The sequence below is a fragment of the Tigriopus californicus genome, chromosome 12 (genome assembly GCF_007210705.1).
Source record: "Tigriopus californicus strain San Diego chromosome 12, Tcal_SD_v2.1, whole genome shotgun sequence".
In the NCBI taxonomy this organism is placed as follows: domain Eukaryota; kingdom Metazoa; phylum Arthropoda; class Copepoda; order Harpacticoida; family Harpacticidae; genus Tigriopus; species Tigriopus californicus.
Genome location: NC_081451.1, coordinates 5,621,797 through 5,635,415, shown reverse-complemented (window position 1 = coordinate 5,635,415; position 13,619 = coordinate 5,621,797). Strand labels below are relative to the sequence as shown.

The 13,619-nt window shown below is 39.4% G+C and overlaps 2 protein-coding genes across 3 annotated transcripts in view; both read left to right on the top strand.

The window, feature by feature from the left end:
* Nucleotides 1-13,619, top strand: part of LOC131891359 (uncharacterized) — an 83,794-nt gene that overhangs the window by 63,719 nt on the left and 6,456 nt on the right. The gene's annotated exons all lie outside the window — the stretch shown is intronic.
* Nucleotides 7,007-10,288, top strand: LOC131891354 (uncharacterized). 2 transcript variants are annotated; one of them, XM_059240882.1, is made up of 4 exons: nt 7,007-7,106; nt 7,187-7,408; nt 7,479-7,670; nt 9,413-10,288. In XM_059240882.1, the coding sequence occupies exons 2-4, from the start codon at nt 7,207-7,209 to the stop codon at nt 9,658-9,660; spliced, it is 642 nt and encodes a 213-aa protein (XP_059096865.1). In that variant the 5' UTR covers nt 7,007-7,106; nt 7,187-7,206; the 3' UTR covers nt 9,661-10,288. The 2 variants fall into 2 exon arrangements, with proteins under 2 accessions (XP_059096865.1, XP_059096864.1); XM_059240881.1 differs by lacking the exon at nt 7,007-7,106 and having other exon boundaries at nt 7,113-7,408.

Here is a 13,619-nt window from a genome sequence, read left to right as displayed (position 1 = left end):
TGAAGGATGTGTATGCTGGTACTAGAATTACTCGCAAGGCCTCTAAATGGAACTGACTATGCATTCTTTAGCACGTTTGCAGAATGCGATGAGTGATGTCGCCTTTGTCAAAGAATCATTTTTCAAGGAGATCATAAACGTCGAAACCTAAAACTTAACGATATGTAGATGTTATCAGGAAAAGCGTATCCTTAATTTATTGTAATGGCGCAGTTGGTTACTGCTTCACCGGGTTGAACTCTGTTCATGGATTTGATCCAAGGCTATATCTATAATCGGGCTCGTGAAAAACAATCTTTCAATCCCTTTCCCTCTTGGGCAGGCTCCAATGAAATTTGACGTGGAAAGACGATCTTGGCTGGGTAATGATCAACAACAATAGCAACAATTAATCAGAAGATTGTGGTATTTGTAGTGTATTGGAGCAGGAAACAGCACAAAGGCTCTAAAATAAGGATGGTTATAGATTCTTGAAGTGCTGTACGTTTTAGCGGATGGAAGATGACATTGGGTGATCAAAAAGTCGATATCCCGAACTTAACCATAGCTATCAGAAACACATCCACATCACTTGTGATAAACCTTTAAGTTATCTTTCTAGTTCACTGCTTCCCATCCTTTCCCAAATTGTTTTGCTCGTTTGGGTCATTGTCCATTTTATAAAAGCGTCCCAACAATCTAGAGCTCTTTGCCTAGAAATGACACAACCTTTTGGTGTCTACTACTATCGAGGCCAGAATCTGATTCAACCATGAAAACATCAACGGATTGAATCTTTTTTGAAGGGCTCTCGGCATTTCACACGACTCATATATCCTTTTCCCTTTTTTGTCGTGAACACAACATGAATAATGAAGCATAACTATGACTGTATCCGAGTTGATTAAGCAAATCAACTCGGATAAACTGTTATCTGACCACGGGCTCAATCCAAAATTGGAATTTTTCGACTCTAGCAAATGTAGGAAAATCAAAATCAAGTTTGTCAGATTCAAATACAACCTATCAGCAATATTTGTTTGGTTCCAGAATCCTTGGAGAGGTGTCATTTTACTCCGAAGACCCTAACTTTAAAGGGCTGATCAACAATGCTGCTCGGCTCCGAGTGTCTAGAGTTGTCTTGACCTCCCATTCCCATGGGGGCACGGGCCCACGAAATTAAGTTGGACGTGGGAAGAAGTAACGCTCTCAATTCCATGGTAAACCCATTGTTTTATCGTGCTTCCTGTCCAAGACCGAAAATGTAATGTCGGTAATGTTTGCTGGTTATTGAAGAGGACGGGTGTGAAACAAGGAAGGGGCTCTAAATGGAGTTGGTTATGGCATTCTTGAAAAAGTGTCTGAGAACTGATGGCGTCTGTTTCAGTAGAATAAACAAACCATCCTTCCGTTAATCACATACCATTTGATGATAATGCTGAATATGACGAACACTCTTCACACGTGGATGGATGGCGGATTATGGATGACATTGAAACGGGAATTGCGCGTACTTGAGACCAAAAAGGAATCGATAATGTCGAACATATCGATTTACATTTGGGAAGAAGGGAGTCCAAATTATGCGTGTTAGTTTTCCATAAAATTCACAACGCTCAGTTAAAGGAACGTAGCACTCATATATATATAGCAATGGTTCTAGGTCGGTAATGTTACTTTTTTCCTTATCGGTGTTGCATTTTGAGTTATCTTTTAGCCATTGAATTGGGGCATTTATTGGTTGTAGCTTCAATACCGCTAAAATTTTGATTTGATTTGGTTCGGACCATGAGTGCATACCCAAGTTACTTACATCGACAGCAAATGCACAAAATATCAACGGCAAAGAAATTTGATTGATGATTATACGCTCATACAGGTTCAAGCCCAGGTCTCCCCTCCTCGCAGTAGAGATATTCGTCTCGAATGGCGATTCTTAACCCAGAATGGGACCCCAATCATCGATGTGTGATCCCAAATGTATACATTTATACAAAACATATCCAATGGGATTGTATACGACATATTTAGCATTAAAAATACTATTTCTGGTTGGGTGCCTGGTTATGATGGTGGATCTTCGGAACATCCCAAATTGATTTGAAATATGCAACATTTTGAGGACTTGAGAATGATTATCCCTGAACCACATGACCAAATGGATTTTTTTTTTTTTCGTGTGTTTGTCGAATCGATTTTACTAATAAATGTTCACCAATAAGTTGATAAACGGAGTTCGTAGTGGGTTGAAAACACCCAACCCTAAACAGACTACTAAATGGTGATGAGTGATGGAGTCACAATCATAGAAGTGACAGCCAAAAAAATAAACTCTGTTATAACACAAAGCGACCCGGTTAACTTCAACTATGCGGTTTTTAACAACAGTAGGTTGCCTTTGACAATATGAATTCGAAATGCTAGGAAATTTGGTTGATGTTAGATAAGTCGTTAAGTACATGTAATGCAAAAGTTGTGCCGTGGTCTGAACAAATTTCCACAATCAAAATAGGCCTGACGAATGCTCCAAGGTGTGAGGTTTCGATCTTTGCACATGAATTTGGGAGGCCCGGTGTATTCAAGGCGCTCCCTCCAGAATTGAGAGCGCGTGCCCTTTACCTCTTACCACTTCCCTGCGAGTTCTGCGCTGACCGGGGCTCCAATAGCAGGCTACAGGCGCGTCGGTCGAGCTGGAACCGCTTCTTGAGCGGAAAATCTTCCATTTAAAAAGAAATTTTAGATAGACGCTAATCACTTCGATCTAAAGGTTCTCGTGAATAACAACCAAAAAGTCGATCATACCCTACAAAAACAAACCAGCAGAATGGCCCAAGCTCAGCCCATTCTCTTCATTGGCTGTTCAAACAGTTGAGCAGAAACAATCGTTTCTGCATACCTTTCGGAATGGGAACATTCGAAGGTTCGATGAAGCAGAGTTGGAAGCAGCTTTTCTATTGAGTAAGTATTCTTAATCTGATTTCAGACAATATGTGTGTGCAATTCTCACGGAGAAGAGATAGCTAAAAATAGTACATTGACCATGTCAAGAACTATCCAAACCGCCATAATGTAAAATTGATTATTTTTTCTCTTCTAGGCTGCTTCACGAGTAGACCAGCTACTCAAATCATGATCCCACCCCCTTCCCAAATTGCCAATTTTGTATCAATGTGGCACTAGATGCGGCCAAGAGGAAGAGGGAGGCCGCAGTCATGAAATTTCTCCACCCGCCACGCCCCACATCCTTTGTGATCCAATCTGTTTGAGGGACTTGCTGATTTGCGATCAGTGTGGGAAGCAATTGTCGGAGAAGAGCGCTCTGATCCGGCATATGCAAGTCATGACGAAACTACCAAAAAGTTCGTCTGCGGAGTTTGCGGGAACAAGCAAAGACAAAGGTAATTATTATTGGTTTCCCTTAGCCTATTCAAAGTAATCAAATGTTGAATGTCTCTAACAAACTCGCTTCATTTCTGAATTTCCTAGATCAAATTGGAAGCAGCACATGATGATCCATATTGGCGAAACCATCCCACCAGAAATCCACACCTCTTTGGACGAGGAAAGCAAGGCTCTCGTGGATGGAGACGAACGATATGTGTCTCGAGATATTTACGAGAAACGCATGGCTATTGCTCTAAAGAGGCGGATGAGGTTCAAGAATCTGTGATTCCTAGATTGTTCTGGTCCAATTGAGAAATCATGTAACATGTTGATTAGAAATTAGATCGAAAATAAATAATGCTGCTTATGATGTTGCCCAATGTAGCAATTCATTCACGGTCGATCGATCATTTGTCTATTTTTTGCTCAGCCTGTAAAGGATAGAAAAAGTGATTTTGAAGTAAGTTATCTCGGATGTTTGACACGTCAGAAGGTGAATAAGCTAAACAATTCTATTTGAATATTTAGACTTCTGTTTAAGTCCAGAGATAGTGTCACGATGCTAACTCTGTACAAGTCGATTGTTCAGCCGCATCTTGAATATGCCTCACCCATTTGGGCTCCAATTAGTTCAGCAGGTTTGCAAAGGCTCGAGCAGGTCCAAAGATGTTTTACTAGGAACATCACAGGAATGAGGAGAGCTCTCGTACTGGGAGAAGGTTAGAAGGTTGGGATTGCACAGTATTCAGAGATACGAAAGGTATCTGATATTGTACGTTTTCAAAAGCATTCATGAGCTTTGTCCCAACCCAGGATTTCGGGTCAATTGTAGTGATCGTAGAGGCTTAATGTGCGTTTTGAGAGCACCTTCAAGCCCTCGAGAATCCAGGCTAGTCAACACATGAAGTCCAACTCTCTTCTTTCTCGGGCTCTTTCATTGTTCAATTTACTGCCCTCAAATATTCGTAGGGCTTATGTAGGCGTTGATCCAGTAGGAGGAATTAAGTCAGACTTGGACAAGTTCTTGACTAAAATTCCTGATCCACCTTATATTCAAGGATTAGCCAGATCAGCCAATTCTAATACGTTGCTCGATCAAATAATATATATATATATAAATAAAAGTCAAGTAAAATGAATAATCTTCTCGTCTTGAACTGCTGGGATTCCAATCCCGGTAGCGGTAAGGAAGCCCGCAAAAAAAACTGTCAGGGCTTTCTGTGAGTGATTACGACCAAGTTCATTTTTCCGACCCCAGTGTTAAGTTATATTGTTAATGGTAAATTAAGTTGATTGAAGTTGTCATGCACATTCCTTATTTTTGCGGTAAATTGCCAATAGCAGTAATATATAAACATATCTAAAAACCATTAGGAATTTTTTGGTTGGTTTAAATTTTTGATAACATGCTGCAAATTGCAAGAACATTTTTGAGGATGATCAATTGCGTCTTTACCTTTGAAGATGAGTAAAGGGCAAGTTTGGGCAAGTTATACTTAACCTTTTAATGCCAACAAGTCCTAACCTTTCCATTTTGGGAACATGACCTTAACTGATTGTGGAATGGTTGTTGATTCACTTGTGACAAAACTCTTTAACAATGGTTCAATTGGACCCTTTTCTGTGTAGTTGGAACTGATTGTTCAAAATTGTTGCGAGGCGACCACAATTTGAGCCCAAAAGTGTGTTTGGGCAACTCAGGAGATATGTCCAAAGTTATGTAACAAACTCCACATGAAATTCGAATTTTCAGCCAGCTCTTGGTCAGCTACATAAGCTTTTGAACATATAACTTTGAAACGAATCACTTTACAAGTAAACGATATAAAAATGACTAGCCTTTAATTGCAGTGATCTACGTTCCTTACTATATTACTTTGATTAGAAAAGTGGCTCAGAGTCGTTATGAAAAAGAGCAGGCCAATTTGGCATTAAGATCATTCACAATCCATATTTCTAGCAGTTCGTGGCACACTTGAATGATTTAATTTAATTATTTTTTTTTTACAAAAAATCACTACCATTTTTGAAATGGCTTTGAAAACCTACCCAAAATAAAAGTAATTGAAGCGAACCGAAATATAGGACTTGCATCCTAAGGCGCTCTTGTGCTAGTTAGACATTAAAACACACTTAAGATCAACAATATAACAAATGAAAGGTTTTATAGTGTCTAATTTTCGTTTTTATTTGCTAACAGTGATTTATTTATTTGTTGGTTGGTTACGAAGTCAGTTGGCAACTCTCTCACTTGGCACTCCATCTGATGATGGTTGTCCTAATTAAGGAATATTCCCGCTCCGTTGTCAAAACCGACGTTAATTGTTACATCACCCTCGGGAATGGCTGCAGAGATCGAACCATTCAAACTGATAAAGCAACAACTCATGTTGTAGTTGAAGTACTGCAAAGATGCTGAAACTCGACTAGGATCGAACCTGATTGGAAAGTCAATGCAAAGCACAAAGCACAACATTTGGTAAGTTTCGGATAACTCTGAAATTGACTTTAACTTTAAGCTCGAAGGACCCATTGGCAGAGACAATTTTGACGGAACGCTTTGGCCGTGAACAACGAAACCTGCATTTAATTGTTTTTACACTCCTGTGGAGCCAAAGTAAACTAGGTATTTAAAGTTTTATGCTCTTTGCACAAACTCTCCAATTTCCAATGCATTACCGGTAAGATTGCTGTCAAACATGAAGCATTATTGAGCACGCAAACAAAGAAGAAGAAGAAAAAACAACAAGCCCCCTCCCTTAAGTATGCTCCTAAAGTTTCAGAAAGATAAATTATACACGAAAATAAGAGGTTGCCCATTATGTTTAAATGCAAAGTTCTTTTTCAATGCATAAATTGTTCGGGTATGTAATCTAGAATAGAGATGGGTGACTAAAATGCTGAAGAGCCAATCATGAGACCATGAAGGAGTGAAATAACGAATTGCTATGCACGCATGGACATTCGAGTTGTTTGGGGAAAACTAGGGACCCTGCACAACCTCCTTCTCTTCGTCCAGAGTCAGGTGTGCGAAACGAACAAATCTGACCAAATCTGCACGAAAAATTTGGCCGAGGCTGCCCGAGAAAGACGACTCTGGTTACTCTGAGGCTTGAAGTGGGAAAGCCGGACTCACGCAACAGGTTCTCCAACCATCTCCTCAAAGAGAGCGAGACTCTGTAAATATGGAGTAAGAACGTTGCTTCTGAAGGCAAAAACATATAGAAAATTATCGCATATTTCACTCTCTCTTGGAAATATTTCGCTCTTCTTGTCGCATATTTTGGCCGAAATTTCCGCAAGTTTCCAACATCTCTAATAATCAGAATCAACAAACCTCGAGATATTTTTTTGGTTCAATGAAGCAACGATTTCGTTGGCCCAAACCCGCAATGCAGATCTTGACAAGAGGTCAAATGATAATATATCAAAGGAGCAGAACCTGTCATTTATCATTGCACATGTAGTTGAATATTAACCTCACGGAAGCTATTCAAGCAAGTTCACTGAGTGTTTGAGGAACAGGTTTATTCGCATGAACCAGAGCAAGAAGAAGTGACCTCCAACCCAACTTGTTACATATATCGACTTCTCTGAACGGGACCAGAGCAGGAGCAACATACTGTGTGCGAGTATCCCACACCNGAAGAAGTGACCTCCAACCCAACTTGTTACATATATCGACTTCTCTGAACGGGACCAGAGCAGGAGCAACATACTGTGTGCGAGTATCCCACACCTCAGTACGATCCTTAAACCATGCCAAGATACATGATTGCTCGAGCTAGCTTACTTGTTAGTTTGATTGTCTTTTGTACCTCAGACAGGATTGACCAATTTCGAATGCTGACGTTACCAGTGGGATCATTCACTCAGATCATGGAACAACGATTCATCAACGTTATTGCTTGTCTTTCCAATTGTAAAGCTGGGATTGGCTGCAATGCTTTGTTTATCGGTCCCGATTCTTGCTTAGGCGGAACCGTGGATTTGAATTACACAGGTTTGACTTCTGAACCAAAGCAGAATTATTATGTGGAACGAGGTACGCTACAATCACAACATCCTTTTTGTAGTTTGCTTCGTAGTAATTTTGTCTCACCTCAATTTTTCAGATCTAATTTGCAGTCATAACTCTGAGAACAGTTTCACTACTTTTCCCACGAGAATGGCAATGAATGGCAAGTTTGTGTTTAACGCTGGCAATACTTCAGCCATGGAAGCAGAATCACACTGTCAATCTCTAAATGCGTCATTGGTCACCCTGAAATCGAAGGAGGAGTTCCAAGGGCTAGCTAATCTAACGGGTACTCTACTTCTAAACAAAGCTTAACAATCTGAATTTGTCAACAGGGACTCGCTTTAGAGGTTTAGGTGAGGTACAAAATTAGCGCCAAATTAGCTGATCAAGCATTAACCTAAAGGCCTTGTCAGAGAAAAGTCACTCCAACCATGCCACTTGAGACTTTGCTTTAGAAAATATTTTGGTTGTTGGGCAGCAGGGTGTCGGGCTGATCGACTTTTACATTTTACATGATTGTAAATGCTACCAAAAAAATATTCTGAAGTGATTAGAGTAGTCCATTCTGCTCTTATTTTACTTGTTCTAAGCGCTAAAAGAGCAAATTGCAATATAGAATTTGAAGGTAAGTGGTGTATTGAAAGACGTTCTTGTTACCTACAAGCAAATTTGATAATTGACGATGTGGCATTAGGCTTCAGATCATTGGATGAATCACATAAAACCATGATGTTAGCCTTTTTGCTGTTTCTGAGCATAGATTGATCATAAAATTTGGAAATGAAAAAATTCCAGTCTTATGCTCAAGGGCTGGCCAGATCCGCCAACTTGAATTTGTTGGTGAATATTATATGAATATAAAGTTGATTATAATATGTGAATGGTAAGTAAACTAAATCTGTTTAGTGTCTTCAACCGTCAAGAATTCCCTTTCAAATAGGTGCAGGGATGTTCTCAAAGAACCAATGTTTTTCTAAAAACAGTAGATTATCATTTATTGGCACCCAAACTATAGGCAACAATTCATGCCCATTTCTAAGGTTTGAAGGGAAAACAACAAGAGGGGTTGCTATTTGTTAAAATAGGATATTTTTCTCGAAATTTTGTTTTCGTTAATATTGATAAAGGGACAAAAAAGCATTTTAAGCTAAAAGATACGATAATCTTCAAGTTTATTTTTTTTAAATTCTATTCATGGGAAAACCCATGGGTCTGCGGTGATTTCTTTGCCAAGCCGTGGTGTTCACATTTGTCTAAAACTTCCGTATTTTGCATGAATAGTGAGGAAGACCAATTCTAAATCATTTTTGAAATTTTTGTCAACTTACAAAACACTTTTCCAATCTTCCCAACTCTTTTCTTTTATTTTCTGTACTTTTTTTCCAGGCCTGGTTTTTATCTTAACATTGCAAATTTCCCTTGCTACGGATAATTCTCAGACTATTATGAAAAGAATAGTTGAAGGATATATTTAGACAAGAACCCCAAGCCCGTTAAAACATTAACAAAATGAAGGATGCTACCGAACTTTCGTTTCAGACAATCCACTGACTTCTAGATAGAGATATGGACTACAAAAAGAAGCAAAAAAATCGTATCTCATACACCGTTCATTTTATTCCAAATGAGCCCTTCATACGGCCATAGGATCTTGTTGAATAGATGAACTTGGCCAAATTTGAGCCTAAAACTAGGCTTAGGCAAGGCTTAGGGAACTCGGGAGATTTGTCCAAAGCAATGTAGTAAACGCTACATAAAGTTCAATTTTTCGGCCTGCTCGTGGTCAGCAACATTAGCATTTGGTATCATATCTTTGAAACAAGACACTTTAGAGGTACAGAGTATAAAAATCACTTGCCCTTAATTGAAGAGATCTGCATTACTTACTTCATTACTTTAATTCAAAAAGTGGCTCAGATTTGGCTCCTGTAAAGGCCAGTAAAAGGCACTTTGTAGCAATGTCAACGTCAAGAACAAACACGAACATTTTATAGCTGTTGTGAGAGTTAATATATTCCTTTCATTTAGGTTCAAAGATAGTACACATTGGTTTGTCAAGCGATGGATATCGACTCGATTGTGAAAATGAATCATGTGGAAATAAATTGCAATGGACAGATGGCACACCATTTCGCTATTCCAAGAAATTTGGTTATGTACTGCAAGTCAATGAAGGAGGACAAGCCCACCGATTCCTGAAATCAGGCTCCACAATCCTTTTGCAAGATTCTGAGCCACAACTCTTAGCTGATGCTGTCTGTGAAGTTAAATGCTAAAATAAAATTCAAATTAGCAATTCAATTCCTCATTTCAGCGCCTCCCATCTCCCCTTAATGGAAAGGAGTACCTAGAGAAGTTTGATGATTCCTCTGCAGTGGCCCGGTTGGAGTTAAATACATTTTTAACGAAAGAATGTAGGTTCAAAAGCGGTATTTTTAACCCTACAAGAATCGATAATATGCTGTTTCTATTTGAAAAAATAGTAATTAGTATCCTTTGATTGTACGAGTATTAATCGAAATTTTTGTTTAGTTTTATTTTTGTTAAATGTTTGGTTGGGCTCAAGCACTCTCTAGGATGAGTTTTTTTTTTATCTAAACAAGGCCAATGAAATCATCATTCCATGGCTGCTTTCTCATATGGTCAATTCATAGATAATTTCATACTTGGGCATCATTCCGTCATTAATTGACCCATAGAAAACCGTTATCTGACGAAATTGCAGATTCACTCGGACTCGAGTAAGGGCTCGCCCCAGCACTGGTTAGTGCATTAAGGTACATAAATAAACAAAAAGCTTACTTTGAGTTATTGCTTGACACAGTCATCATTTAACGTCGCAAATTCCCTTTGTAGCAATTTCATTGAGTTTCTGTGCAATCATTCTCCTAGATTGAGAAATACTTGTTTATACATTCTGGAGTATCTATTTCAACCATCATCGTCTCATAGATGGTCACAAAATTCTTGAAGGAGCCCTAGCAAGAAGGAAAAAAAGACTTAAATGTTCAAACCAACCGAGATTTTCGTGGCCTTGAAACTGCTCTCAAAACGCACATCAAACCTCTGCGGTCACTAGAATTGACCCTAAATCCTGGATTGGAACAAAGCTCATGGATGCCTTTGAAGACGTACACTATCGGATACCTTTGGTACCTTCTCTGAACACTGTACAGTCCCAAATTTTTCACTCTCTCCCAATATGAGAGCTCTCTCAATCCTGTGATGTTCCTAGTGAAACATCTTTGGACTTGCTCGACCTTTTGCAAACCTGCTGAACTCATTGGAGCCCAAATGGGTGAAGCATATTCAAGATGTGGCTGGACAATCGGCTTGTACAGAGTTAGCATCGTGATGCTATCTCTGGACTTAAACGTCCGATATATCCAACCACACATTTGAAAAGCTTTACCCACCTTCAACTGGATATGCTCTTCGAACTTGCATTATTTGGAGGATATTGATCCCATGGGGTTCAAAATTTAGATGTCAATTTAGTTCAACCTAGTTATTGAATGTGTAAAATTTAATGAGATTCCGAGACCTACAGTGTCGTGAGGGCGAGTTGAAAGGCCCCTATTACGAAGTCATCTCTTGTTGTCGTAGGACTCTTCATCGGGAAAGATCCGCAATGATTGTATCAAGTTTGGTTTTCTAATGGCAAAAGTCAACCCTTCGAGACAAAGAATCAGAATTATGTTTCGAATAATATTAAAGCGGAAAAACTTTCCGACTCATTGGCGTCCATGCGTCAAGCCTTAAGTCACAAATGCCACCCACTCCAAAGAATCTTGAGTATACGTATCTATTAGTGAATTTTGTGACAATGGGAATCAGGCCAAATGAATCATCATTTGAAATTGTTCGAAACTGATCAACATTAAGGCAAAAACATCAGGAACAATTCGACGTCTTGGATGCCGATCTCGAGGTCATCTTGGATCATTGGCATGGCGATATCACGTAAAAATTGGGTTTTTCAAAATTGGGTTGTCCAAATTGGGTTGTCCAAATTGTGTTGAAACGAGCAATGGATTTCGCATCCATTTGTTTCAGCATCAATGAAAACCACCGAAACGGAAAAAGACGTATTGCAGGAACTATTCGACGTCTTGGATGCCGATCTCGAGGTCATCTTGGATCATTGGCATGGCGATATCACGTTAAAAATGGGTTTTTCAAAATTGGGTTGTCAAATTGGGTTGTCCAAATTGTGTTGAAACGAGCAATGGATTTCGCATCCATTTGTTTCAGCATCAATGAAAACCACCGAAAGGCAAAGACGTATTGCAGGAACTATTCGACGTCTTGGATGCCGATCTCGAGGGTCATCTTGGATCATTGGCATGGCGATATCACGTTAAAATTGGGTTTTTCAAAATTGGGTTGTCCAAATTGGTTGTCCAAATTGTGTTGAAAGGAGCAATGGATTTCGCATCCATCTGTTTCAGCATCAATGAAAACAACTAAACGGCAAAGACGTATTGCAGGAACTATTCGACGTCTTGGATGCCGATCTCGAGGTCATCTTGGATCATTGGCATGGCGATATCACGTTAAAATTGGGTTTTTCAAATTGGGTTGTCCAAATTGGTTGTTGAAAGAGCAATGGATTTCGCATCCATTTGTTTCAGCATCAATGAAAACAATTGAAATGGCAAAGACATATTGCAGGAACTATTCGACGTCTTGGATGCCGATCTCGAGGTCATCTTGGATCATTGGCATGGCGATATCACGTTAAAATTGCTTTTTCAAATTGGGGTGTCCAAATTGTGTTGAAACGAGCAATGGATTCGCATCCATCTGTTCAGCATCAATGAAAACAATTGAAATGGCAAAGACATATTGCAGGAACTATTCGACGTCTTGGATGCCGATCTCGAGGTCATCTTGGATCATTGGCATGGCGATATCACGTTAAAATTGGGTTTTTTCAAAATTGGGTTTCAAAATTGGGTCGTCAAATTTTGTTGAAAGGAGCAATGGATTTCGCATCCATTTGTTTCAGCATCAATGAAAACAATTGAAATGGCAAAGACATATTGCAGGAACTATTCGACGTCTTGGATGCCGATCTCGAGGTCATCTTGGACATTGGCATGGCGATATCACGTTAAAATTGGGTTTTTCAAAATTGGGTTGTCCAAATTGTGTTGAAACGAGCAATGGATTCGCATCCATTTGTTTCAGCATCAATGAAACAATTGAAAGGCAAAGACATATTGCAAGGACTATTCGACGTCTTGGATGCCGATCTCGAGGTCATCTTGGATCATTGCATGGCGATATCACGTTAAAATTGGGTTTTTCAAAATTGGGTTGTCCAATTAAGTTGAAACGAGCAATGGATTTCGCATCCATTTGTTTCAGCATCAATGAAAACAATTGAAACGGCAAAGACGTATTGCAGGAACTATTCGACGTCTTGGATGCCGATCTCGAGGTCATCTTGGACTATTGGCATGGCGATTTCACGTTAAAATTGGGTTTTCAAAAATTGGGTTGTCCAAATTGGTGTTGAAACGAGCAATGGATTTCGCATCCATTTGTTTCAGCATCAATGAAAACAATTGAAATGGCAAAGACATATTGCAGGAACTATTCGACGTCTTGGATGCCGATCTCGAGGTCATCTTGGATCATTGGCATGGCGATATCACGTTAAAATTGGGTTTTTCAAAATTGGGTTGTCCAAATTGTTGTTGAAAGGAGCAATGGATTTCGCATCCATCTGTTTCAGCATCAATGAAAACACAAAATGGCAAAGACATATTGCAGGAACTATTCGACGTCTTGGATGCCGATCTCGAGGTCATCTTGGATCATTGGCATGGCGATATCACGTTAAAATTGGGTTTTTCAAAATTGGGTTTTTCAAATTGGTTGTCCAAATTGTGTTGAAAGGAGCAATGGATTTCGCATCCATTTGTTTCAGCATCAATGAAAACATTGAAATGGCAAAGACATATTGCAGGAACTATTCGACGTCTTGGATGCCGATCTCGAGGTCATCTTGGATCATTGGCATGGCGATATCACGTTAAAATTGGGGTTTTTCAAATTGGGTTTTCAAATTGGGTTGTCCAAATGTGTTGAAAGGAGCAATGGATTTCGCATCCATTTGTTTCAGCATCAATGAAAACAATTGAAATGGCAAAAGACATATTGCAGGGACTATTCGACGTCTTGGATGCCGATCTCGAGGTCTCTTGGATCATTGGCATGGCGATAT

Coding starts and splice junctions, on each gene's coding strand:
- LOC131891354 (XM_059240881.1), top strand. CDS start 7,123: ATGCCAAGATACATGATTGCTCGAGCTAGCTTACTTGTTAGTTTGATT. Junction 7,409..7,478: donor GAATTATTATGTGGAACGAG/GTACGCTACAAT, acceptor TCAATTTTTCAG/ATCTAATTTGCAGTCATAAC. Junction 7,671..9,412: donor AGGGCTAGCTAATCTAACGG/GTACTCTACTTC, acceptor CCTTTCATTTAG/GTTCAAAGATAGTACACATT.